Source organism: Trichoplusia ni, chromosome 16 (genome assembly GCF_003590095.1).
Source record: "Trichoplusia ni isolate ovarian cell line Hi5 chromosome 16, tn1, whole genome shotgun sequence".
Taxonomy (NCBI): domain Eukaryota; kingdom Metazoa; phylum Arthropoda; class Insecta; order Lepidoptera; family Noctuidae; genus Trichoplusia; species Trichoplusia ni.
Window position 1 is genome coordinate 7,266,541 of NC_039493.1, and position 26,177 is coordinate 7,292,717.

Sequence of the window (26,177 nt, forward strand, 5' to 3'; positions counted from 1 at the left end):
GATAAAAGCAGATGTTCTGAAATAACTAATAGACTCATACTATATATAGTACACGAGAGAAGGGCAGTAAATAAACAATTTGCTAGGTTATCACTCAAGGAGAACTTATTTTAATGTGTGATATGATTCCTACTATTACCTACTAAAATGGCATGGTAGATTTTTCAATGAGATGGTATCACTTATTCTCGAGGGTGGTAACACATGTAACATCGCTTTTTTGTCAGTTGGCTTCGCTGTCAAACGGAAAATGGCAGCGACGAGTGTTGTCGTTCTCGACAGAGGCAACAATACAACTTGTACCGTAAATCTTTTCGGTAAGTAATGTTTTAAAATATTTTCTAAGTTAACTATCATGTCTAATAATCTCAATTTTATAATAAAGCGAATTTGCAGAGTATTACAACGAAGCGGCCGCCTAACCTTAACTTCTTTATTTATTTTTGAAATTGGACGCGCGCAACTTGAAAAAAATAATGTTTTAATAGATTAGTAAAATAGTTCTCAAACTAAATGTTGTAACATAATCATGAGTTGATCTTAACTTTAAATCTTTCTGTGTAGTAGTTGTGTTTAGTTGATAGGTAACTAGTTTTTTCACATTGAATAGAATAAGTTGTCTGCTTCGGTTCTGACCTTGGCTATTGGATTGTAGGAAGTAAACTGTAGATACTTGCTTTTAAATTGTAGGTTGGTATTTGATGTACTCACAAAAAATAATCATAAGTCATACTCTAGCAATAATTTCGTTAATACATTAGGAAATGAGGATAATCAACTGAGTTAGATTATTTCATTATAACATTGTATTTTATATTAAATATGAACTACAAAATATTAAAAAGATGTATGTTCAATTTATTTTGAACTTAATTATTGCTATCTTGAAAAATTATAAATAAAAAAAGTGTACAAAAAGGTGAAATATGAAAGCAGTTTATTTATTTTTTTGTATTTTGTTCTAGGTGCTACAGTAGTGTCATGGAGAGTAAATAATCAAGAACAGTTATTTGTAAGGTAAGATAAATTAACATATTCATAAATTTAATGTATTCACAGTTGCCAAACAATTTTCTTAAACACATCTTGTTATTCAATTTATTTATAGTAAGTCGTACACAAGTAATTAATTGTGTACATATTTTTTTTACTTGAATATTTTAAGTTTTTGCTGTCAAAAGTAGACAGTCATAATGTCTTCTTAAATGACATATTCAAATAGGTGTCTTTGTGTCTGAACAATAGTTTAAACAGTAAATTCAAAATATTCATAATTTCTTCATCCATTTTGGACTTATGTTTTAATTTCCATTGCCTGATTAATTCATCTTTGACACCCTGTAATTACGGTCTGTGGCTGTAATTTAATTTGCATTAATTACATATGCCATTTGTATTTGCATCCATTAATATGCCTGTGATGCTGACATAGTAGTCATAATTCACAACTCAAATGCTGACTAATTGGACCGGGCTCAACTTTGATTGAGGTTTAAAAACATCAAGAAGTTTTTAGGGAATGTACAATGTTAATTCACATTAACATTAGAGCCAAAAGTCGATTAAAGTAATACCAATATATACTTAAACAATAATAAATGAGATAATACTCTATGATTAGATCATAACGATATTTTCGTATGTTATTACCTGTTTACTTTTAAAATATTTTTTTAAGTTTGTAAGTTGATTAAGTGTCAATAGAGTACTAAGTCACTAGTCAGTATTAAATACGTGCCCTCAAAATTTCACCAAAACGAAAACATTAAAAGGTATTTATCTAATTGTCAAACAAAGGATAAAGGGAGCCTAGTAAAAGCCCAAAACAATTAAATAGTCGCGGCATCACCATGTCAATGTGACCAGCGTTAATTACTTACGATAATTATACCTTTCATTCGCAGCGTTTTTACCGCCTAGTCTTAAAAAACTTATTGGTATTAAGCACTAAGCAGGTTTAGCAATCACTTAAAAATATATATTTTATTTTCTTCCTATTAAACTAATGATCACGGTCTTAACGAGCGACACAGCTGACATGCGAAGCTAGCGACAGGATAGAAAAACCAATTTACGCGGTTCAGACTTCAGACAGAGCTGATTTACGAGTGACGTTCAATGTATTCTCATTTCTCGGTATCAGGATTCCGCTTATGATATGTTTTTAGCAAACAATTAAATACCAAAGTCTCTTAAATTTAGTAATAACTCAAATTTTCAATAATACGCAATTGCGCTTACCTAATATAAGAATTGAACGGTGTGAGCTCATAGAGAGTTTTTTAAAATTTCATGCTTTCGGTCAAATAAGCTATATCTTGTTTTGGTTATCGTCTAGTAAAGAAATTTTTTAATTACGTACATTTACACAAAACAGTGTAGATATAAGTTAAAAACTTATAGAGTACGGATTGTCATAGGAGCTTTTTCGGTTTCAAAGCAATAAAGAATAACTTAGTACGCAGTATATCCACGCCGGTACTTAAAGGTTGCTAGTCAAACCCAAGTACCTAACAAACCAATAGAAGTTTGATGTGAGATTTATGGCACTAAGCACACCCACTTTATGGTGTATCGAATTATTGAAATGATATATTTGACAAACCGCTGTTGTATCGGCAAAATAGTGTCCATAATGCCGACTGTTAATAAATTATAAATGGTGTAAGTCTTGTGATGACTTTAAACTTGCATCATCGTCACTGGAAGCTAAATAAGACATAACTTATGGTTTTGGCTGCAAATGTAACTAGAAAAGTTATCTAAACTACAGCCAGTGGTTTAATAAAAACCATGACATTTTACGGAACACGACTTTTCTCGGGCATTTTCGTCAAAGGTAGCTGTACCAGTAGCCTGTGTAACCAGTTAGTATTTTGTAAAAAACCAGTTACAAACAAGTATATCAAAATTAAATATCTAAATGAGCATCTGTATCAAAGGAGCGGAGAACAAAGCGCCTTTCTGTACGTGTAAGGTTAGATCGCAGACAATAGTCCGCCCGTGAAGATGTCTGTTCAATGTCGACTAGAGAATGGACGGGATGAGGCCCGATTGTTACATTACAGCTGATGACTGCACGGGCTTACATTAAACCTATTAATTTTGCAAAGAGATACGATTTTATCACATTTTCATGAGAAGTTGAACATTTTGGGCGTTTGTCTCGGTAACTGATTTACCTAAAATGATAAAACATTTTCACACGTTTAGAAAATTTAAGCATTTATAGGCAATAAATTGTACAATTATGTGATACTTTTCAAAAAGATAAATTATTGCCAATAACAACATAAATTTACAACCGCAACTATCAACTTGAGGAAAGAACTTCATTTAATGAAACCGAAACTAATGAGGTTAAGGTTCTATTGAGAAAGCCTCTGTCTTCAAACTTCAGATAATATTGTTTACTTTATATCTACATGTTCATTAGGTGTAACATCAGTGAAACATTCACCACTCAAACCCAATGCAAAGAAACTTTTGTCAAGTTTGTTGCCAATCAAATCTTCAAGAATACTTTGTGAGCGTAAAGTTCTTATTGATCATGAGATCATACTCATTATACAGTTAATTGACTTGTCGTTACGAAGACTGCTTGGGTTTATACGCGATAACCGAATTAAAATAAACTCCAAAAATGCACATTGATTAAAAATGAAGCTTCAAGTGTAATTGCAGAAGGCTTTCGAAATATAGATTAAGAACACTGTTTACGAGTATATCCTTGTCGAAACGAGCGCCTTCCGCTAATGAGGCATTCTCGATTAGAGGGGATTTCGGCCCCGGTTAGTTTATTGCACGAAAATGTTACCTGCATTAATAGTCATTAGGTGCGACACTTTGTTGCAGTAGCCTTTGGAATTTTATCCTGAAAAGGAAGGAGTAATGTAGAGTATGTAGTTAATTAGTAAAAGGCTTGCTCACAAAGAGCTTTAGTGTGAGCAGCGCCTGTGTTAAGAATATCGTTTGTCAAGGCTTAAAAAATAGCGTCTTGCCTAGCTTAAATGTCGTTTGGCATCGTGTATTTTCTTTCGAAATTCATTCGATTACATAGAAAATCGACAAGATCATCCCTAGAGGCGGTGACAAGTGGGTACTGAAATATTTTTGGAGTCTAGGTGATCTTTGTGAAAGGATTAAACATCTGAACTTCGAAATTGATCAATTTTCCAACCAAATAACACGAGAGAAGTGGAGATGTGCGCCAGTTACTTACATGCAAGATAATGACTATGTAGTATCTCATTGAAGTCAAAAAGGTCTCGGAAGAGCGATGATTATAGCAATTGGAAACTCATTAAATCGTATTAATATCGATGTATCGATAAAGACAATGTGATTCAGTGTTCTTCCATATCCGTTAGTTAATTGAATACAATGGTTGTGCTCGGTTATCTACCGCGTATTAGAAATGTACATACTTAGATTGATTCTTATGGATATTGTTAGCTGGTATCGGCAGATCCGCTCAAGTGGAGTCAGTTGTTATTTTTCCTCGCATTATTCCTATGAAGACCCGTTTCATTCTTAAAATATATATTTTAACTTTATCCGTTTTGTGAGATATTTTCTTGCCCTACATACCCGTTAAACTGCATATTCATAAATTCAAACGTTATCTGCAATAATTATTAAGCGGATAATGAAAACTACTTAAGATAGTTATTAACGGGCTCTGATGCTGTTTTTATGTTCTCTAGGACTCTTAAGTTGCAAAGGTCCAGTTATTTAGTGGTCAAGTGCTCTTGAAAGAGCCATATGATATCATATTTTTACATATGTGTAAGCTCTTCATTGAGCGACAACAAAGTATAAAAGTGCAGTATATCCTGCTGTTGATGGCACTACTGCATCTGGTGCAGGCTCTCTGAATAAATACGATAATGTGTTAAGATATACATACATTATTATGTAATTTATTACATGCTGTCGTAAAGGTATTTTGCATCTTTCCTTATAAAAGCTTGTTAAGCCACCAGGAATGCTATAAATACTTTTAATAACTTAATAAGCTTTTTACAGTGTTCTCATTTGTAACTATGGTCCCTGGATAAGGTACTCGGTATTATTTTAATGTGTGCCGACCATTCATAAAAACCTCATTCATTACCGTCGGTGTCGGTACATTATTATCGTAGTACGACTCGCACCATGTCTTATGTTACCGCAATTAATTCCAAATCAATTTACTGACAACGTATTGTGCGGATGCAATTTGGCGTTGAGACAAAAACCCGTCTCCGGGCCGCGAATGGTTCTAACAAACGACCGACTGCCACTAATGATTCTATGTACAATACATGTATACTACGTATAGCTAGACAGTAGCCGCACATTTGCTGCTATATCATTACCAACAAATTGATTCGTTATATTAATTTTCACAAGTTCATGGTTAATGGGATCGTTATACGTTCTAATTTTAGAATTGTACTTTGATGAACGAATTAACAAATCTAATGATACATTTAAAATTGAGACGTTAAATAAATTCTATAATACTTATTATAGAGGAACTACAACTTGTCAAGTATGACCGCAAAAAATTACAACGTTGATCTTATTACGGCATAGTTACAAGTGATACAACAAATGTACGAACGTAGCCGCAAACGAATTTAATATAACATCACATTTGAATAAAGCATTATTAATTAGCCATCTGCTTATCTTAGATATTAATTGCTTTTTGATTACAGATCGTAAGATAATAGCAGATAATGTACATGCGAATTTAAACCATTACGACGGTACTTCATGTTGTATGTGTTTCGGGTTTCCCATTTAAAAGCGATTACACTTGGGAATTAACGATTGTCATATCTGGAGATTCTTAGTTTGACAAATTACAGAATTGACGATTCATCCTAAACACGAACCATTGTTTGAAAATCCTTTAGAATGAGAAATTGTGTGGTGGATTATTTTTCGAACTGTCCTTTCCAGAGCTGCTTAATATTCAGTTTCCAAAAAAATAGTTTAATTTGTCATTGGCGCGGAATTTAGTAAATTAAATAAACGATGTCCAAGGGATCCCTGGTCGACAACAAAAACTTGTCGGCACGCGCCTTCTGTTCTAATATCCAATATAGTTTGTACTCTTGGTGTTTTTGCGCCTTCGTCGCTGAGCCGACGTGACGCAACCGCTTGACCCTTTTATGACTGCGGGATTTTTCGAGGGCTCCACATTTTGGAAATGACGACCATACCGCTAGGACTCGACAGCTTTGTTCCAAGAATATTCCTCATCTAACACACGCATTAAATTCATAGTTTCAACGCCAGTAACCAATTCGAGAGGTAATTGAGTAATAATATATTTTATGCGTATTAATAAAATGTTTATTACGCCGCAGTTTTAATTGAACTCACAATTAAGCTGAATCATTTGAAATATTTTAGTTAATTTGCGAAAACTCATTAGCACCTTGTTTTATGCTACAATTAAGGGAATAAATAATGTACGGCGAGATTTATATTTGTTTATTTTCGGTCTTATATTAATAACTGTCGAGGATTTATATAGCCATCTACGTGCTGTACGCATCTGAAGCATAAATAAAAGCATGACCATTGATCATGAGGGTAATAAGATATTGTGTAACACTACTGTTAACACCAAACAAAATAGTAAGTTATTAGTGTACAAGCAGTACGGTGTAAGTACACAGTGTGTCGTGACACGGCGCGGCACATCCCTGCGGGTGGCAGTGGCAGTGCGGTGGCTGCGAGCCCGCCCCTGCTCTCCGCGTCTTGTTTTTGTGGTCGCGTCTGCAGCCGCCCCGAGTCGCCGCCACTTTCTTCCCGCCCCCTCCTGCGCCCCGCTCCCCGGCACACCGCCGATGACAAATGGTCCCCGGACACCCCGCTCGCTCCCCGGCCCGCTAATGCCCAGATAATTTTATGCCGCTCCCGATGCACAGACAAAGCCGGGATGGGATGACCGCGAGATTACCCCATCGATCGTCGTCGACGCGCGTCAATGAGTGCAAGCTTTATTTTATGCTCAGCTTCACGGATCAACGATGGCTGAGACGGGTTTATCGCTCCATTAGGTGGAAATTGATGATGCTCGCAATTATTTTCTTCGGTTTCACGTTACCAACGTAAAATACAATGGCAATTCTAAGTTCCTACCAAGATTAACTTGGAAATCTTTGGTTAAGTTTTCTGTTTAGTAATACCGGCTAGCGACGCGACGTGCTCAACAACTGAATGATCTGATATTTATATAAAAAAGAACAAAATGAAACTAGACGTGGGGTAAAGAATGTCAGCGTCACCCAACGGCTAGCGCCCGGCAACCTCTCTGCCGCCGTCGGTCACACGCCATTGACTCCGCTGAATAGTCAAGCCCGCTCCGCAACCGTCACATTATCTCCCGCCTTCGGCTCACTTGATAAATCTTGATTTGAACGGTTGGGGTGTCGACTAACGCTAATTATGCCTAGTTCGGTTGGAAGCCCAAAAAACACGGCGAAACAGATTAAAACGAAAACTAGCCTTTCCTCCAGATGACTTCGGAATATAGGATGATAGTTTTAGTAGTTTCGTTTTGTGGACTGTCATTTGTAAAGTAGACAATATGTCTGTCCACTGCACGTGCTTGCTCCATTACTGTCGTCAGCGTACACATGTTGCGCTTTTTTTATGCGTCTCGAATGACACCCAAGACATTGATTGTTCCACGCGTTCAACATCTGTGGTGAAATATTAGAGGATCGAACCGCTCTAGTCATTCCCACCGCAGTAGATTTAGCCGACCGATATGTAATTTAGTAATCCAAGTAACACCCACCTACAATATTCATTGTCTGATTGCTTAGACGGTGATTTAGTACAATTATCCTGCAGGTTTGCTAACTCGGACATGATTTATATCGCACTGTGACTGTATCTAGTCGGAGTGGTAACTAGTAATTAACGTTTACGAAGATGATTTATCACAATTAAGACATCTTTACAATTTGACGTGAATTCTTAAAGAAACGGACTTGACCTTTGTATAGTTTTGTGTAGCTAACTCATGAGTAGGAATTTCCAAACATTTATAGTAATAATATTGTCGGTATTAACCAAAAGTTTTGAAGCAAATCGCGTTTAGATTGAAGAAATTATTTTGTGTTGCTAGCTGTGTTGTATATCATTACTTATCTTATTATCGTCCTACGCTTACGTTGCGTGGTGATCACAATTTTCGTCTGCTCATGATGGCTCCGTCTGATTCTGTTTAGGTGTGTAATTATGTTGTGTAACAATGTGCACTTGACTTATTTGAACCGAGTTTAGAGAGCATCTGTTGCTATACTGAGAAATAAAAACTGATTCCATCACGTTGCTTTATTCTATGCAAATACTGGAAAAATTTAACTCTCTAGATGTTTAAATAGCTGATTTGAATAAAGAACTTGTAGTTCAGCAACTTGGTTGAATGTCGACAAGTTGCTGTGTGAATTGAAAGTTCAACACAACTTTACAAAGTCGACGCCAGAAGTTGCCGCAAAATAAACTGGACTTAGTTTTATGTAGCAGGCACTTTGTACTTTCCTGTGGGAAACGATTTAATATCGTTTGGACATACGTATTATAACCTCTTGCCATTGTGAATCATGTACGCATACTTCACTCTTTGAGATGCAAATGGCTTTACATTTGTTTTCAATTATTGACAATACTCCTCAGTACGGCTCTATACAAGTGCTTGATTCTGTCAAGGGTAGGGTTAAGTCATGTTATTATCCTTGAGAGTTTGTTTGTCTACTTTTTACAAGTGCCCAAAAGTTCTCACATTTATTTTCCGAATAGTGGTCGAAACGTATAACGTATAGCGCTTCATTTTTTAGAGCAGCGCGAGTACGTAGTTGTCCGCCGTGGGTACCGGGCCCGTCTAAGCGAAGCATGACATCATCAAAATATGTCTTGTACGGCCTTACATGGTCGCATCGCGTATGATCTATTGACTACACACTTGTAACAGCTGATAATGATCGTGACGCGATATTTAGTTCGGGATCCGGCTAAATATGGTCACATTGATTCGACGCGTGCTGTCAAATACAGTTTTTTGTTAGGCTGTGTGTCAGCGAGTCGGCGCTGCACCTTGTATGTTTTTACATGAATTAAGATTAGGCGACGATTACATCGCTAATTTGTACTTTACTATGCATTGTGGCGTTTATCATCCGTTTGCAAGATACTGCTAAATGAGCCTATAACTTATATCAAGATTCTGAACCATGTTTTTTATGGGTTTTATTTATTTCAGCCCCCTACATCTTATTGTGTTCATTATCTCTTTAAATGTTACTATTATAATTCACCTTTATCTGGCTATTATAAATGAAATAATGAATGTTTGTAGAAGGTGTCCCTCGTATATGCTTCTTGTTTCCATTTAAGGGCAATTGATGTCTGTGGACTAAATTAATCAAGATTCATATGGAAGTCAGTTGATAGAGATAGATAACTCTTCACTGCAAACATTAAATGGCAATTTAGACTTATGTCAGATCTTACAAATAACATAATAAAATTCAGCAATACGGACATCAATGTTTTCTAGTTCGTTACGAAGCTAATTTAATCATGCATTAGGGGCTTTCTATATTACCTTAAAAGTAAATAATACTTAGTCTCATGAGTGTACCTTAAATAAGGCGTTGTAGTTTGCAAATATATTCGGTCACATCTTATACATGCAGGCGTTTATCAGTGGCGCTGTCCACAATTAGCATGGGCACATTATCTCGAGGCTGGCTGTTTGCCTCCCAGATTCGGGTAAGCGGCTTATCTGGCAGGGTGGTGTTTGTTAAATTGGCGCTGTTAAGTCGCCACCGCAGGCCCGGGGCGGAGTCCCCGTCTTATTAATCGGCTGTCCGGGCCATCTGCTGGCGCTATTTACAGCGCTGACCCCTGTCGGCAAAAGGAGTTTTGTTGCAAGACCACTTAGTTCTTGTATACTAACGTTTGTCTCTGTCCCGGTTTTCAAATAAAGCGTTACATTAATTAACTGCGACCCGTAAATCCTTACGGCAGGGAAGTCTGTACAGAAGGACCAATAAATAATTCTCTCTTCATCTTACAATAAATGTGTTAAATTTAAGTCATGATATTGCAATATTACAAACTACGTCTTACGTCTCCTATATTTGTCAGAATTGCATCATATTTTCCACTATCTACAATTCAGCAATTATTCAATCAAGATAATTATTTTTGTGACAAAAAGAACTACGTTGCGACATAAGGAACTGCGTGTAATATCTAAATACTTTATGACTTATTTACTTACCCCACTCGCTACAATGGGACTTCTGCCATGTAGTCCATATGTGTAAAGCAAAGACAAGCCTATTAATTTAATGTGGTAACAAATGTACCATGAAAATCGTACCTTCAATGATTACGTAAGGTAACAGGTATTAATGCCAGTTTTATGGTACATTTGACTTGTAATTTAATTGATTGTGTTCCGGTAGTAATGTGGATTGTAATAAAATTATATTGATTTACTATCATTGCCATTTAAGTTAACTTATCTTTTATAATGTAATGGCAATGTGTGATTACTTCTTAATCATATTAAAAGCATTTAAATACATATTACTTTGCTTAACTTATAAATCCTTTTAAGGTCGTCTTCTAAATCGAGACGTCAAAACATTAGCGAATCAATACTCAACGAAAAGTAATTTATTAATTTCAACATAAGGTCACACATTCTCACGTAATTATAACTTTAATCTTGTATTAACAAATTACTAGTTGCTTCGTTTTACAGCAAAAAGTCTCGTGTAATTAGATTTTATTCATGTAACTAACTGTAGTAATAGACACAAGGAAGTGACTCATGCTATCAATCAGTGTTCGCTTCGTCAATGAAAAATTAACTAAACATAATGAGCTTATAAACGTAATTCGTGTTTAATTTGTTGCTTAAATATTTATTTGCAATCATTATATTATTAATCCTACTGCTTTACAATAGAATAAGTAGTATACAATCAATGTATACAATAAAAGTATACAATGGAATTAACGGATTAGATAGATTTGACTCTTTTTTTTGACGAAAATTCTGCGCCCTAGAGTCAAATTGCTTTTGATCAAGTTCAAGTGATGTCACAGCCTAAGGACCAATATTCTGATTCCACATAGTATCTTTATAAAAGCGAAAAGTAAAGTATGCACTTGATATAAGACTTAAATTATAAAACGAAACTGATCAGTCAATGCATACATGTCTATAAATGTTGACGAATGTATAATAATAGAAATGAAATGATATTTACTCGTCGTTCGTGTTACGGATTCTTTTACAAAGTCTAATCGTTTCCCTCTGCTTCAGCGAATCTGTTTGATGCCTTAACAGGGCTTACGTCAAGATTTCATGATAAAGGAGTAATCGCTTATGTACTTACATTGCTAAGTTCTATTTAGAAACCACAACGGGAAAATTTAGTTTTAAAAAGTATCATGCAATGTAAAATTGTCGGTAAATGTTTGGCCTGGCGCATTACTAAGTATAAGAAATATGGTGTTGCATCTATTATGAGTGGTTAGGATATAAATATTAAATCAAAACCAGATGGAATTATATAGATATAAATAATTTAAAGAATCTAATCAAATACCAAAAGGACAAGGATTCCGCATGCTCTGTCTCTAGAACTCTTCTGCCGTCTCAATCCCAGTTAACAAGAACGCAGTTCCTTTAAACCATCTTACTAGGTTTTGGGAATCCACGAAAATTCCAGATACTTTTTTTCGGATGGGAAATCATCAAATGACTCTCTCTCTTTGGGTTGAGAGAAAGGCAGTGACAGACTCCTACTGGCTCAATAAAACCAAGGGACAATCCCGCTACCCAGGCAGGATGATAACTCCCAACACCATATAGTAATTATTTTATATTAAATCTTATAACAACATTCTTCTAATAGCACGTTAATCGTGGCACGTGCTGTGTCCGCAGCTGCCTCGTCACCCACGCGTGTTCCGGCACGACCGGCACCGAACACTTTCATTCAGCGGCCCTGGTCTCGGCAAGGTTACACCACACCACTGTACTGCCATGCTGTACATGATTTGGGTATAATATAATTACGTGTATTCTATTCATTAGTTTAATGTTAGATTTTTCGTGGCTGAAGCTATACAAGATGATCGCTCACAGGTTAAGCTACGCTTAACACGGTCGATCCATGGATGAGTGACAATCTTTGTCATAAAAGTTTTTACGGGTTGCCCAGGTAATTAGGTTGATGAGGTCAGATAAGCAGTCGCTCCTTGTAAAACACTGGTACTTAGCTGTATCCGATATTAGATTGGAAGCCGACCCCAAGATAGCTGGAAAAAGGCTATGACGATAAAGTGTTTTGTTTTTTCGAAAGCTGTCTGCAGGGTCCTAGGTGGCGAAAGCAGTAATGCTGTTAGTACCGGACATAAATGTGGATTCTATCGGCTTAAAATTTTGTAAAGATATTTCGCGTTATTCTCAGGAGCTGTTTCTATGGATGATGTTCAACCTGGTGTCACAGATTTTTAACCGCCTGTAGGCACTGTGGGCCTCCGATATAGTTTTAACACACCTCAGAAAAAATCCAATGACCAATGAATATGGTCCATTAATCGAGGACTGCTTGAAGCATCAGGCTTTGTCTAAAAGCTTGGTGTCAGACTATTGTACATTGATAGATTTTAAAGTTAAGTTTATACTACAAGTTCTGTCGGGGCCTCCATGCTCCCATTAAGTACCTTTCGATCTTCGTCACGACTTCTAATGATCTATAGTTCAAGATCCTTTCTATCATGACTAAGTTACATACATCCATTATTTGTTCAATTAAATTCATTAAAGAACTCCCCATTAATTTAGTGAAGATACGACTCTTAATCAAAAAGATTTTTTGTAATATCCTTAACCTGCACTTCTTTAGGTTTCTATTTATTCTAGTCTTCATAAAGTTAGTGCTGAATTTAATTAAAACTCTCAGCGCTTGGATGTCTGTTCTTTTCAAAAGTTTTTAATATACCGGCACTAAAAGTATGTTTAGTCAGACTGTATTCAGCTGTTCTGTTTCCTACAAATATTTGAGTAAATCCGGTCAACCGAGAAGCGTTTAAGCAATCAATCTAACAAGGTAAATATACTGTTTTCGAAACTTTTGACCTGACTTAGTTGATTTAGTTTTATTTATCGGCAACCAAGTAGAATCGAGCCCCCAATGTTCGCTTATCGGAAGCAGACAAGACTTACATAAGTGTTGATTTATTTATACCTTATTATCTTATATCTTGACAACTATTAACACCGGTGACGTAATTTGACCCGAGTTTATCTGCTATTAATCCAGATGTCTAAGTTACAAGCGAGAATAGATAGCCTCGATGTTTTACATTTTATCACTAAATAATGAACACAGAAAATATGTGCAGCGGACGACAAGTTTGTTTTTCTGCCTCTGTCTTTTAATTAAATATGTAATTTGTATTGGCTGTGCCCACGGCTCCGCCTGCGTGAAAATCGTTCCGTTTGAAATGCGAAGCGCCCAAAGAGAATTTGTGAGAGATCGCTTTTAGCGATATGAGCGCCCATAGGTACATTTACGTTTTTATAAGTTCCTCTGATTGATATTCAAATAGTGTAGAATTATATATTTCATGTTATTATAAGTGCTAGCTGTCGAAGTTTGACGCGAGCGCTGTACGAAAATTATTTTAAGTCGATCGACGATTTTGCTTTTAATAAATAAGTTAAAAATAGGCGCAATAAAATTAGTATGCATGTAAAAGGTCTGTAGATACTAGGTGTAGATACAAATATGAACAAACTCTAGAGATAAGATAGCGTGTCGTGAGCACGCCGGCTGTTCCTCACAGCTACTTAGTACAGGGTTTCTTATTCTGTTGTTTGGGGTGGTCCTTCGGTACTTTGGTATATTGCGGCACTCAGTTAGGCCGACGCGTTGGCGATGTATAAAAGAGACGAAATTACATCTCGAAACTATTGTGACGGACACATAAACAATTGAATCTGAATATCTTAGCCCTGCTTATCCTCGTATGTGATATTCAAATTCAGCAAATTTTTGAACTGACTCTGTAAAGAGTTTATAACTCTTGTAATTTTCTTAAATTACTAATATTGGCTTAATTTTGTTCCCTAATATGGCGGTCAGTGATTCTTGATTTTAAAGAGTCCAAAGGTGATTTGATCTAAAAATAAAACTAAATACGTCAATGGTAGAATTTAATTAAAGTCGGTCTCACAAGCGCATGAAACTAAAATATATAAATGAAATTCAAGTATTTAGTTTAACCACACAAGAATAACTTCATCAGTTTCCTACCCATTAATTTTTAAGTGGACACTAAAATTGTCAATTTACCGATCACACATACATATATTAGCGAGTTCCGCAGATTACGATAATGCTACAATATAACATATTATTTAAATCGGACTTAATTCTAGGAGTTTCATCGCGGCGGATAAGTAAGTACTGGTCATTACACAATAGCGACCTGATCCACTCGCAAACGAAGTGCGCATTAATGTCATATTGCTTTTAAGAGCTTTTTTATTTTAGCTACCGGTTATTTGCAGTAGATAATGATATACCGAGCCGGCTGCGGGATCGCTGCTCCTAAAAAGATCTAATTGCGTCCTATAGTGTTGCATCGTTTATGCGACCTTTAATTTGTTGATGCACAGGAGGCCCTGCCTTTATCCACAGTGTTTTTTCTGCAAACCTGTTTACTGTCTTCTCTTAATATGTCAAAGTAACACGCTTCGAATCATTAACTTGGCAGCGCTTCAAATAGATTTTACTACGCTTTTTGTGATAGCAACGCCACTTTTTTCACAACTCGCTAGTTAAAATAATTAGGATTAATTAACTATGAGGAAGGGTGTCCATTGGAACATGTCTACTTAATTTGCAAACCACTTTGTTTCTTTTCTGAACGATATTTTTCTATCTAGTATTCTTTATGTTTTTATGTTTGTCTTGCGCGAGTGATGAAAAGGGAACCTGTTTATTTTTCATTTTTTCTACCCCCATTGTTTTACAAATTATCTTAATAATTTCTATCCGTCATCGACGTCGCGGCTGCAAATGTGATGTGAATAGATGTAAGCGTCGGCGTCGTGGCAATATTAATGTAATGCCATTCATGAACAAAACTGGTTGATGCGGCACATAAAATGCTCGTCTAGTTAATTATAATGTTATCGTAGTGGGAGCGGGGTGCGTGTGTCGCCCCCGGGCCCGGAGCCTCGGGCGGCGCGGCGGTGGCGTCAGGGTGCGCTGGCCCATCTCACGAGAACGCCGCACCTCAACAATGTTGGGAAACGTGACGAGCTTATGTGATCAATAGTTATATGAAAGTCGAGAACAATGACTATGAGAGCTAGCCGCGAGAAACTGTTGCGGGTCATAGAGTTTTTGCACAATATTGCGATCTCCGCGGCCGCGTGAGCGCCCTAATAACATGCTGATTAACATTTTTCTCGAGTGCAAAAACTTAATCAATTATAAATGTCACGATAGTTCATACATAGGCAAGTTTTACTGATGAACAAACAGGAATACCAACTAATATAGGAATGGCCCGTCACAAATAGTAAGTGCGATATAATATACATAATTATATACCTTAATTTATTTAACAAATCGAAAGCTTCCAATAAATTATATGCCAATAAAACAAACAAAACTGTGCTTTTTGAAAATAAAAGAGATTTGGCTCATTGGCTATTTTCAGTCCAAAAGGCCCAAAATATTTACTCAATGGCAATGAGGGTGGATTTATGGGGGTCGTTACAAATACCAAGCATTTAATTGGTTCAAAAATCACGCGAATTTGGGAAATTTTATTGTAACGGTTATATAGAGGAAAGCAATTGGCTGCGATGGTATATTTATTGTCGCTACTTATCTGGACAGAGTGACGGAACGAGTTTGCGTGGTGGTAAAAACTCGGCTGGTGCCGATGCGGGAATGTATCGGCTCCCGGCGACTCATGGAGGAATTTCATCCGGAATCTCTAATTAAAACTTTATCTAGTCGCTCTCCCGTTTCGTGGAAAATATACTACTGATTTGCCATTTTGGACTCTTTTTACTACGTATTAAAATATTTTTAAATTAACAGCAATGATCGGTATTCCGTTCGCTAACCCACCCTGTTACATTTTAATACGTGTGATTGGATCCAGTTTAATCAACAGCGTTGTTTACCGCTGGGTATTATCAATGTCAAAATGCAATTATCGTTAAGACATTGTACGGTAATAAACGGTTCGCATCTAGTCGGATGAGTGTTAACGGTGCACCGGTCCCTGCATCATTTGCGAGGGTAAAAACTCTATATATGGTGGACAATAAAAGGTGGCTAGTACCACGTTCAAGATGCTTATTAATATTTCTGTCAATTAACATTTATCACATTACTTTTAAGTTTAGTTTTATATTTAATTCTTATAATTAATTATTTGCCAAATAGAAACTAATTGATCGATAGCGTGTGATTATAATTCATTTAAAGTAGGATTCGATTGATTGCAGATAGTGCGTGTGAAATGTATTGATATGCTACCTAGAAGTTGTGATTTATGAATTCAATTTCTGGAATCGATATATGGCTTGTTAGTTACCGTTTAGTTTCTCTATTTTAATTACCTATGGGAAAAAGTATTGTGCGCTAAGCTTGATGCATAAACACTCCGTTTAATAAATAATTACGATCAAACAGATCGTTTTATATTGCTCGATAAAGCCTCATTAAAGTTTTTGTATTTCTGTCGTATCGGCTTATTATCATTATTTAGTAAATCAAAGGTTTATAATATGTAGGACATTAGGCGACGCTCGGCGACTCAAAGTGCAAATTCCCGTCGCGTCGCGTTTCGATGACGAGCCGCGGCGTGGTCATCATTCGCGACCACTCGTTTCACAAACTCCGAAATGCTAAAAATGGCATAAATAATTTATACGTGGCTTGCTCGAGCTCCGTTTTTGTCGCGGCCGACCTGTCCACTGATGCATTTATAATATAAGGGTGCTTTTTGCATCGTCCCCCGGCGGCGCTGGAATGCAACCGCTAAAATTGATCATGTTTCAAACGTGAGCTGCAGGAGTAATGCTGGTGGTGGCAGCATGCGGTCAGGCTAAACTGTTGCGGTTCTGCCTAATGCATGCGAGAGATATGGACGTACTGTAACAGACGATCCGATTCGTGAAACGTGCATGCGGCATTAGTTATGCATCACACTGCTACATACCTATTTCGATTTAAATCATGACTTTATATTTAATATATTAATATGGAACGAAGACGAATTTACATCTACAGAAACCTACTTGGCGTGAAATACATTTGATAATGCTCTCTCAATTTTCTGTTTTCGAATACGATAAAGCGTGAAATGAAAAAGCAATCAAAGGAACGCTTTTGTAGACCTTGGAATACTTGCTCCGTATAAATATTTTGAATATCAATTACGATTTTGAAAGTTTTCTAACGTTCTTCGACTGTTGATCCAACATCCGTTGTTGCTTTGTGTTGTTCTAATTCATTAAACTTTTCATTATTTTAGTATAAAATTCTTCAGAGGTTAAAATGTTCCACAAAGAAACTTATAGCGCATATTTATCTAAAATTACTTGATCAGTGAAGATGACCTTCGATATTACATTTGAACTAGAATGATATTTGCGATATCGTTAATTGATACTAGAGAGCTGTCTCCTGATAAAATCTCCAGTAACATATTTTTCTACTCTGAACCACATCTGCGTAAGAAACATTCAATACCTACTTTGAACTTTTATAACTGTCGAAGAAATGTATCATTCTTAGTAATTTGTCATGTGTTGTGTTAATTAAATTAAACGCGTATATCGCTAATTATAGTCCTCGTAATTAAAGGTGCTGTACAATTTGTTTAATTATTTAACGTTTTTTATCGCTTGCTCCCTTTGGATATGACGAATTGCTTCCACTTAATATTCTTGATACGTATCATTTTGATGACAATGTCGATGCAATTTGTTTGACATTTATAAGCAGTTTTATTTATTTCTTTGCAGTAAACAAGCAGTATTCGATGGCAAGAGAGCGATACGAGGAGGGATACCGTTTGTGTTCCGTAAGTATTTTTTTTTATGTGTAATATGAACAGTCTCCGTAATATTTGTAGGTAGCTGTATGGGTGAAGTAATTGCGTAATAATTGGTTGGGAATTAAGCCATTACCAAGAGTCTTTACCTACAATAAATTAGTATTCTTTAAGATCATATATTTTTCGTCGCCAAAGGCCACACGGCTGTCGTCAATACCCACCGTTTAATTCGCGTATGATGGACAGATGTTATTTATTAAACATGAATTTTATTATCGCGAATAAATATGTATAGAGTCCACTGGGGCTTGCTCGCCATGTGTACATACGGGTGCTAATATACGTATCTACTTATAAAACAGAATGTATTCTTTATTGGCTTTAGAATACTTATGCTATTTTTATAAATTGGTCTTAGAACTTTTCGAACATTAAAAAAAGAATTAAAATGATCTTCGTAGGTAATATAAGCTAGACAATCGTCCCAAATAGTCAACAATTCAAAGCTAAGCTTGTTTGTACAGTCGTAACTTTTCATCGGACGTTGTCTAAAATTTTGTAAATCTAGTTGTCTCGTACTGGACATTTTGGAAGTTTTAATAATAAAACCTCAGTTTCTTCAATTATAGCTTTTAATCTTCACAAAATTTGAAATTACAAAACGAAAAGCAATCTTGCTGGCGACGCAACCGTGTACAAATTTTAACTAACTAAAAATGTCGAAGATGTGCGGGTGGACGTAGAAAAAATAAAATATAAAGATTAATTGATAGCATTTCAGGAAACGTGCAACTTGTTGCTATTAAAAATCACTAGGCGTTGGTGCGGCGTAGACACTAGTGTTGTGTGTGTGCAGTTTGTAATTTGTAGTCCAGCCGAGATAGCTCAACCTCCACTGTACCAATTTTATAGGTTTAAACTTTGCAAATATATTATTAACTAATGTTTTTTAGATCTAGTGTTTGTAACTTTGGAATTTGAATATGATTGCAAAACAATTTATGCGAGTTCTAATCTCAGGAACTTATGCCTGAGCACCGAGTATTGATTTAGGACAATTTGTAGTTCAGACAAAATCCAGATCGGAAGTTCGATTCACATGAATTGAATTTTGGTGCACATGAATGCGTTTTTATTGGTCCTTGTGCCCGCATGATTGAGTGAGGGAATTTAATCTTTTTAAAAACGTTTATCACGATTCAATTACGTCTACACAGATTAAGTGTTTTATTTCTCACCGAAAGTTATTCTTTTAATTTATAAACACGAATTCTTTGAAATGCTGTCACTTGATCACGAATATTTCAACACATTAATGAGTAATATCGTCAATTTAATAACTTACATCTTTACTTCCAGCTCAATTCGGACAATGGGCCTTCGGTCCCCAACACGGGTTCGCGCGGATAGCGCGCTGGCACGTCGAGAAGATGCCGGAGCGACTGCCCAGCGGCGACGTGGAGGCGGTCTTCAGTCTCATGGACGATGACTTCACCAGATCCATGTGGCACTTCCAGTTAGTAAAAAAAAATAGAATTATAATTATTACTTACAATTATTACTTTAAAGTGCTTTGCAAAGACCTCTTCGTATAGAAAAAAACATTTAAGTAACACTTATTTTAATATTCTTTTTCTACAAAACAACTGCTGTAGAGAAAGAAAATTTAAAGAATTTTATTTAAAGAATCTTGTTAGGGTTAACATTTTCAGCAAAATTTAAGTGGGCATTTGTCAGTGTAGCAATTGCCGTCTTTCTCTAGGCAAGCTCCTTCACTTCCTTATATGTTGTCACTTCTGTTGGTCAGTATTCATCCTTCTAGGCTTTCCTCTGCCTGAAGCCTTTGTCTATAAGTCATAGCGAATAAGGTTACCTATTATGTTCCCACGCTTTTTCTTCAAGTATTTCTCTAGCATTGATAACCCCTCGCGGTACCTCCTCATTAGAATCTTTTTCTTAACACTTTCTGCGATAAAAACATCTTTAGTCTACACTATGTATTTTTTTTGTAGCCTTAACTGCCCTTTTGAAGGGCAAAGGCCTTTTACTTTTTGATGTTCATGAAAAAAGCTTATTATTAAAATAGATCGGCTTTTGTACTTGCCAGTGCAATGAACAAAAAACTTACAGACCCAGACAGTGCCCACGTAGCAACAGCGCCTACTCAATACTTGTAAAGAGGTTTATTTTAGCCCAAAGTTCAAGAGAAGAGGTAAATAGATTTCACCTGAATATTCTTTTTTTGAGAATGGAATATTTCAGAAGCCCACGGACTTTCTATAAACAGACCAAAGGTTACTGAAGTATTCTGTACATACGATTTTATAAGATCGGTAGCCGACCCCATCATAGTTGGGAAAAGGCTAGGCCAATTATACGATTTTATAAGAATACTTTAGTAACACATTTTAATATCTCGATTCTTAAACGTTTGATTTCCCAACTCATTAAATACGTCTTTGATATCACTTGCCATTTTTAACTTATTGCCTTTGCTTAGCTACTTAGCAAGCAAAAGGAAGCAATTCAGAAAACATCCATAATTCAAATTAACATTTTATGTTGTTAGTCATTGTTCGAGTCAGCTTCGATCGAACCAACAAAACACATCAGCTTACTGTGTCCCAGGAAAACAATTAATTCGTCGTCTTGGTATCCGCATCGTTATTGGTCAGAAAAATAGAAAGAAGAAAAATACATATCTCACTCCATTATTCATTAATTTTAATCTTCTCCGTCCAGGTTCAGACTGACATACAGGCTGATTCTCCGCGAGAAGGAGCTGCACTTCAACATCGGCGTGTACAACCCCAGCAAGGAGCTGACCTTCAGCTGTCAGATGTTACTCCACACATACTTCAAGGTGCCCGACGTGCGCCGCTGCCAAATCACCGGCATGCATGGGTGCATGTTTATTGACAAGGTAATTTATTATTATTACTTTTGCTGACAGACTCGATGGAAACTAAATCGCACTCTACCCAGACATTTGCTACGCGGCTGCGTTTGATTTTAGCTTTTATGACGATCGTTTATAAAAGAGCGTCGTAGAGAGGAGCAGGGGGCAAGATAGTTAATGTGTCAAAGTCCGCAGCGGAGGCTACAATCTTAGGTCAGAATTATATAAGAATCTCCACCTGGTCTCAGTTATCTAGCTGGGTATATACTACAAATCTTTTGCCGCGGGTATTTAACTAAAATTCAAATCTATTCCTTCTATACCCGGTTCATAAGAAAAATAATCTGTTAAATAAACTTTTGGATACAAACAATATTTCAAACTTTTGAAGACCAAAAGTTCTGTAAAGGTCGTAGAAGTTGTATTGAAATTAAAGTTTGCAATAATAATACAAATGTTCTCTGCCATCTGTTATTTCGTTTCTAAGGATGATTGACGGGATCATAATTTTCGGTAGTACCAGCTTGAAAGTCCCTTGTTCCCAGAAACCAAAAGGACTAGAATAAAAGCCTTGAAAACGTTTCCAAGTTTCTACTTTACAGGCTAAGCTGAGTCTTTGTCTGTAAAATAGCAAAGCTAGAAATGTTGGTAAATTTATCATCATCGCTTTCTGACGATAATACCTTCCGTCCTTCACTTCTTTAAACTTGATGTACCCAGTAGATTACTACAAGAATTGCAATACTGGTTGGTAAGTTTAAAATAATACTTGTTCCAGACGCGGGAAGGCGCTCTATACCAGGAGACCAGAGAGGTGGTGACGATCAACGAGTGGACGGACAGGATCTACCAGAACACGATGCAGGAGCACATCATCACCAACGTGGTCAGCGGCCGCAAGATGAGGATACAGAAGTATAACTTCCCCGATACCGGTATGTTGGCTTACCGTTGTTTAGAATATTCACATTAAGGAAGCAGAGTGAAAACCAGTTTTTAATGCTGCTCAACTGCGGAAACAGCTGCTATAGTCTAGAATTTAGATTCTAGATGTATAATTTTTATTTAAATGCTAAAAGGAAAATATCTTCCGGTCTTCCAACGGTATTTTAATTATTTTATAAAATAGTGACCATTTCGTCCCGCCTATTTTTGTCGTGTTTCCTGGCAGCGGTCCCTTGTAGTTGCCTCCTTTGCTCATTGGGAATACATCAGATATATCTATAGGAAAACATATTAAAGAAGTCATGCTGTCTCTTCATACAGATCCTCAGTCTTTAGACGTTATTATATAATGTGTATTAATGATATTCGCCTGTGTACAGTGATCTGGAACCCGTGGTCGGAGTACGCGAAGGAGATCCCTGACTTCGGCGACGACGAGTTCCCCAACATGGTGTGCGTGGAGGCAGGCCGCGTGGCCGCGCCCATCGTACTGCTGCCCGGGACCGCCTTCGAGGCCAGCCAGATACTGCAGGTATGAGACCAAGCGGATCCAAATCACAAATATAAATTTCCATATTTTTTCCAGATTAATAGGCCTTTAATTTATGCAACGGTTTAAATGAAATGCCGTCATTTCATCTGAATGTTTTATAGAAATTTTCAAACTTATCGTGAGACAATGATATTAAATTAGCCACGTTCATTTGCTTTCATGTTTTAATGTAGTATTATAATAAACGAAAAGAGTAAGTCACATCAATCAACAATATTATAAAAACTATTATGTTGATAAAAAAGACCATAATAATAGTCAAAGTTTGTCGCATAAAAGTTTATTTACCTGCCTCTTTCATTGCCGGCACGTGCGGGCTCACTACCTGTCTCAACAAGTAAACAGTTTGAGTATAATCCTTTCTATAAACTCCATCTGTTTGACACAAGTTTTACAAATAATGCTCAAAGAAAATACCACGCTTAGATCAGAACATAATTTAAATATTGCATGTCTTTGACGTATTCTGGTTTAGTCTTTCTTTTTTAAAAGAAATAATCAATCTTCTTCAATATTAGTAAATATTTTAAAATTATAAGGATACAAAAAAAAACTTGTCCCGAATTCTTTAAATACTATAAATAACAATAAAATGTAACGAGGATTAAGTATAAATAGTTATGTCAAACGTAAAGTCTAGACCAGATTCATAATCAGCCAATCAACCCATATTATATCTTCCTATATATTCCATCTACATATATCCTATATCCAAAAGCTGTCTGAAAAGTGTGAAAAGTATCACGGTTGACGACCGTCATTAACCTTTCCATTGATAACGAGGAATATACGATCTACCTAATATAAACATTTGTTGTAGGTGATGTAAGTGATGGGCCGCCCCTCAACCTCAGCCGTCCACTGGAGCGAAGTCAATAGCGAGCGCGCGGCCGGGGCTCCGCGCTGCCGCTGCCCGCACACTAGCCCTGCACACAGTGGTCCAAACTGGTATACAATATAACTATTCGTTTCTTTTTACTTAGGACTTGATAACTCCTCTTTACTTGAGCAAGGGAGATACCGACTTTAACTTACTAGTTAATTTTAAGCTTTTTAAAACTACACGAAATACGTAGAGTTTTTTAATAGCCGTCTGCATCAGATTTGAAGAGTAATGTTGAAACCAGTTTATCGAATAAGCTCCACATTTCATTTCATACTGTGTTCAAACAAAGTATTCATACTTTGTTTTCATTGAATACTATATCTAAAAGTTTTCTTTGAAAGAATTCAGTCGAGTAGAGTCGAGTATCTCCCTAAATGAGTCTGCCTGTGTATGAACGAATATTATAATTTAATAAAACTATATCAAGTTGGACCATTGTGTACGGGATCATTAAGATAACCAGTAACATTTTATACTGTCTTCAATACCAGTTTTATATTTTAATAGTAATGATTCAATACTCAATAATCAAATAAATGTAACCCTAATAATGTTTTAGATCAAAAATAGGACTACATATAAATGATGTAGATTGTTTTAACAGTAATACATGGTACTTACTTCGGTTCAATTAACTAAAAATGTTATGATTCGATAGTGTCCATAAAGAAATCGAAGATTATTTTTTTCAAAAATTGAAGCTGTTGAGCCCCCTATATGTTAACTATGTCATTCCGTTGGTACAATAATTACTGTCAAGTTTATTTACTAGTTTGCACTTAACAATCCTATAGTTTTACGTTTACAGCACAACTGTGAAGTTATAGGTTGTTCTTGAATCGCACAGTCAGTTAGATGCAAATAAAAGACATTAAAATAATATTTTAAGTGGAGGTTAAGTTCTACTTCATCGAATATTTCATTCAAGTTTCTAATGTCCTATAATCTTGCCAAATCGTATCACAGCTTATTCTTTTGTTTCCTAATTAATGGTTACGGTGTAACGAATGTTAATTGTATGTTTTAAATAAAATCTGCGTTCAATATTTGTAAAATTTGATGATTTTTGAATGACAATAGTTATGAACAAACGTGCTAAATGCATATATGCACATATTATTCATCAATTTTACGCTATTTCAATGTTGCCAGTGCGTTGTTGCGTGGTTGTTGCCATTCGAAAAAGGTTTTTAAAGTTCAAAACATGTTATCTGTCTATGTTGTCTAGACTAGCTTCCTTTCCTGTCTTCCGCTGTTTTCTATACTTGTTGTCATTGTTCTGTTTGTTTTCTATTTAGACATAAGATACCTCATTTTTGTATAACCTCCTGAAAGTGTATGTTTGCTACATGCTCGAGTTTGCGAAATTTAAATTAAACATCATTTTAAACTAGAGGAAACTTATCATGGAGGTGCTAAAATTCTAATTATATAACTACTGACATTCCTTTAGTTCGTTTTTAAGAGTAACTTTTTTACTAGTTGATGGATTTTTTCCGAAATGAGTGAATTATAATACGATACACCCCATATTAAACGAAAAATTGATACGAAAGTAGTGGTCCGAATGCTTATTTTTACCGTAATTTTCAATTTCGAATAGGGATGATGACTAGACATTTATTGATTTTCATATAGATTTATTTTCATTTATCATGATTGATAAATGAAAATCATAGTCCACAGATTTTTACTTCATACAATATCGAAACTTACTACGATATTTTTTACTTTTTCTTGTCATGTAATGAAGATCATCTCTATTTAAATATTTGATGTAATTTTTTGGTTTTTGTAATTTTATTCCATGTAGCAATACTCAAGCTGGTCTAACTTATTGTTGTAACAGTTAAGTAAACTTTAACTATCGTAGTTATACTTACACATTCATATCAAATAGGAGCAATTACGTAATCTTATGCGTCGGTATAATTATTATTCCATTAACTTCCTTACCTTATTATTATAACCTTCCGCGATACAATTTAGCCTCTGATTTTTGTACCTTCAGATATTTGTACGTTAAACAGAACATACTCCAAAATGCGCAAGCGCACATGTTGTACAAAATTATGTGATTTTTAAGTACATTTATTTTGTACATTTTGTTTATTTTTCTTTAATTTGAAACGTTTTTGGAGGCTTTTAAAGTATACGAAGATTAACGTAAGAATATGTACTTAGATATAACGAGTTCCTTGTTTTTAAATACGAACAATTGGGTAGGTTTTTGTACTAAAATAACATTGTATTATGTCGTATGGACATGATGTTGTAAAGGTAATTGTTATTATGTATGATATACATTCTGTAGTGTCTTGATGCTCTCTCGACGTAGAGGTAGAATAAGAATTTGTTCTCTAAACTAATTGATCCATAGTTTTAAGTCGATTTTGACTTTTTGATGTCCAATATTATACCAATCGAGTCGTAGCACTCAATAATAATACGTATTTGTAAACTAATTGGGTGGGATACCTTTGTAGGGCCCAGACAACGAAATATGCAACGAATTGTACTTCCATAGGTGCAATAAAGTGAAGTAAAATGATTGAAAGTGTTTTTTTTAATCATCACAATGCAAAAACTTTAACCCTGGCTCCAAATAATCAATGAAGACTAGGTGTTATTTTCCCCTAATATTTTTCCAAGCTGCGTTAAAATGGCTTCCAGTTTCACCAGATTCTTCTGAAAGACTGTACATATTTTAGATCCAATGACTTTCACACATTATTTTAGAAGATCAATTTAAGACAAGACAT

General features: G+C 35.8%; 1 protein-coding gene across 1 annotated transcript; it reads left to right on the plus strand.

Moving 5' to 3' along the window:
• The first annotated feature begins 215 nt into the window (after window positions 1–215).
• Window positions 216–25,967, plus strand: LOC113501797 (glucose-6-phosphate 1-epimerase). The gene is made up of 8 exons (XM_026883055.1): window positions 216–317; window positions 966–1,017; window positions 18,101–18,159; window positions 19,492–19,648; window positions 20,875–21,055; window positions 21,810–21,966; window positions 22,357–22,508; window positions 23,350–25,967. The coding sequence occupies exons 1-8, from the start codon at window positions 251–253 to the stop codon at window positions 23,356–23,358; spliced, it is 834 nt and encodes a 277-aa protein (XP_026738856.1). The 5' UTR covers window positions 216–250; the 3' UTR covers window positions 23,359–25,967.
• Window positions 25,968–26,177: the final 210 nt, after the last annotated feature.

What these genes read in the sequence shown, in the direction of transcription:
- LOC113501797 (XM_026883055.1), top strand. Translation starts at nt 251, where the DNA reads ATGGCAGCGACGAGTGTTGTCGTTCTCGACAGAGGCAACAATACAACT. An exon ending in TTGTACCGTAAATCTTTTCG is followed by an intron (nt 318 to 965) that starts GTAAGTAATGTT and finishes ATTTTGTTCTAG; the next exon opens with GTGCTACAGTAGTGTCATGG. An exon ending in GTATAACTTCCCCGATACCG is followed by an intron (nt 21,967 to 22,356) that starts GTATGTTGGCTT and finishes GCCTGTGTACAG; the next exon opens with TGATCTGGAACCCGTGGTCG.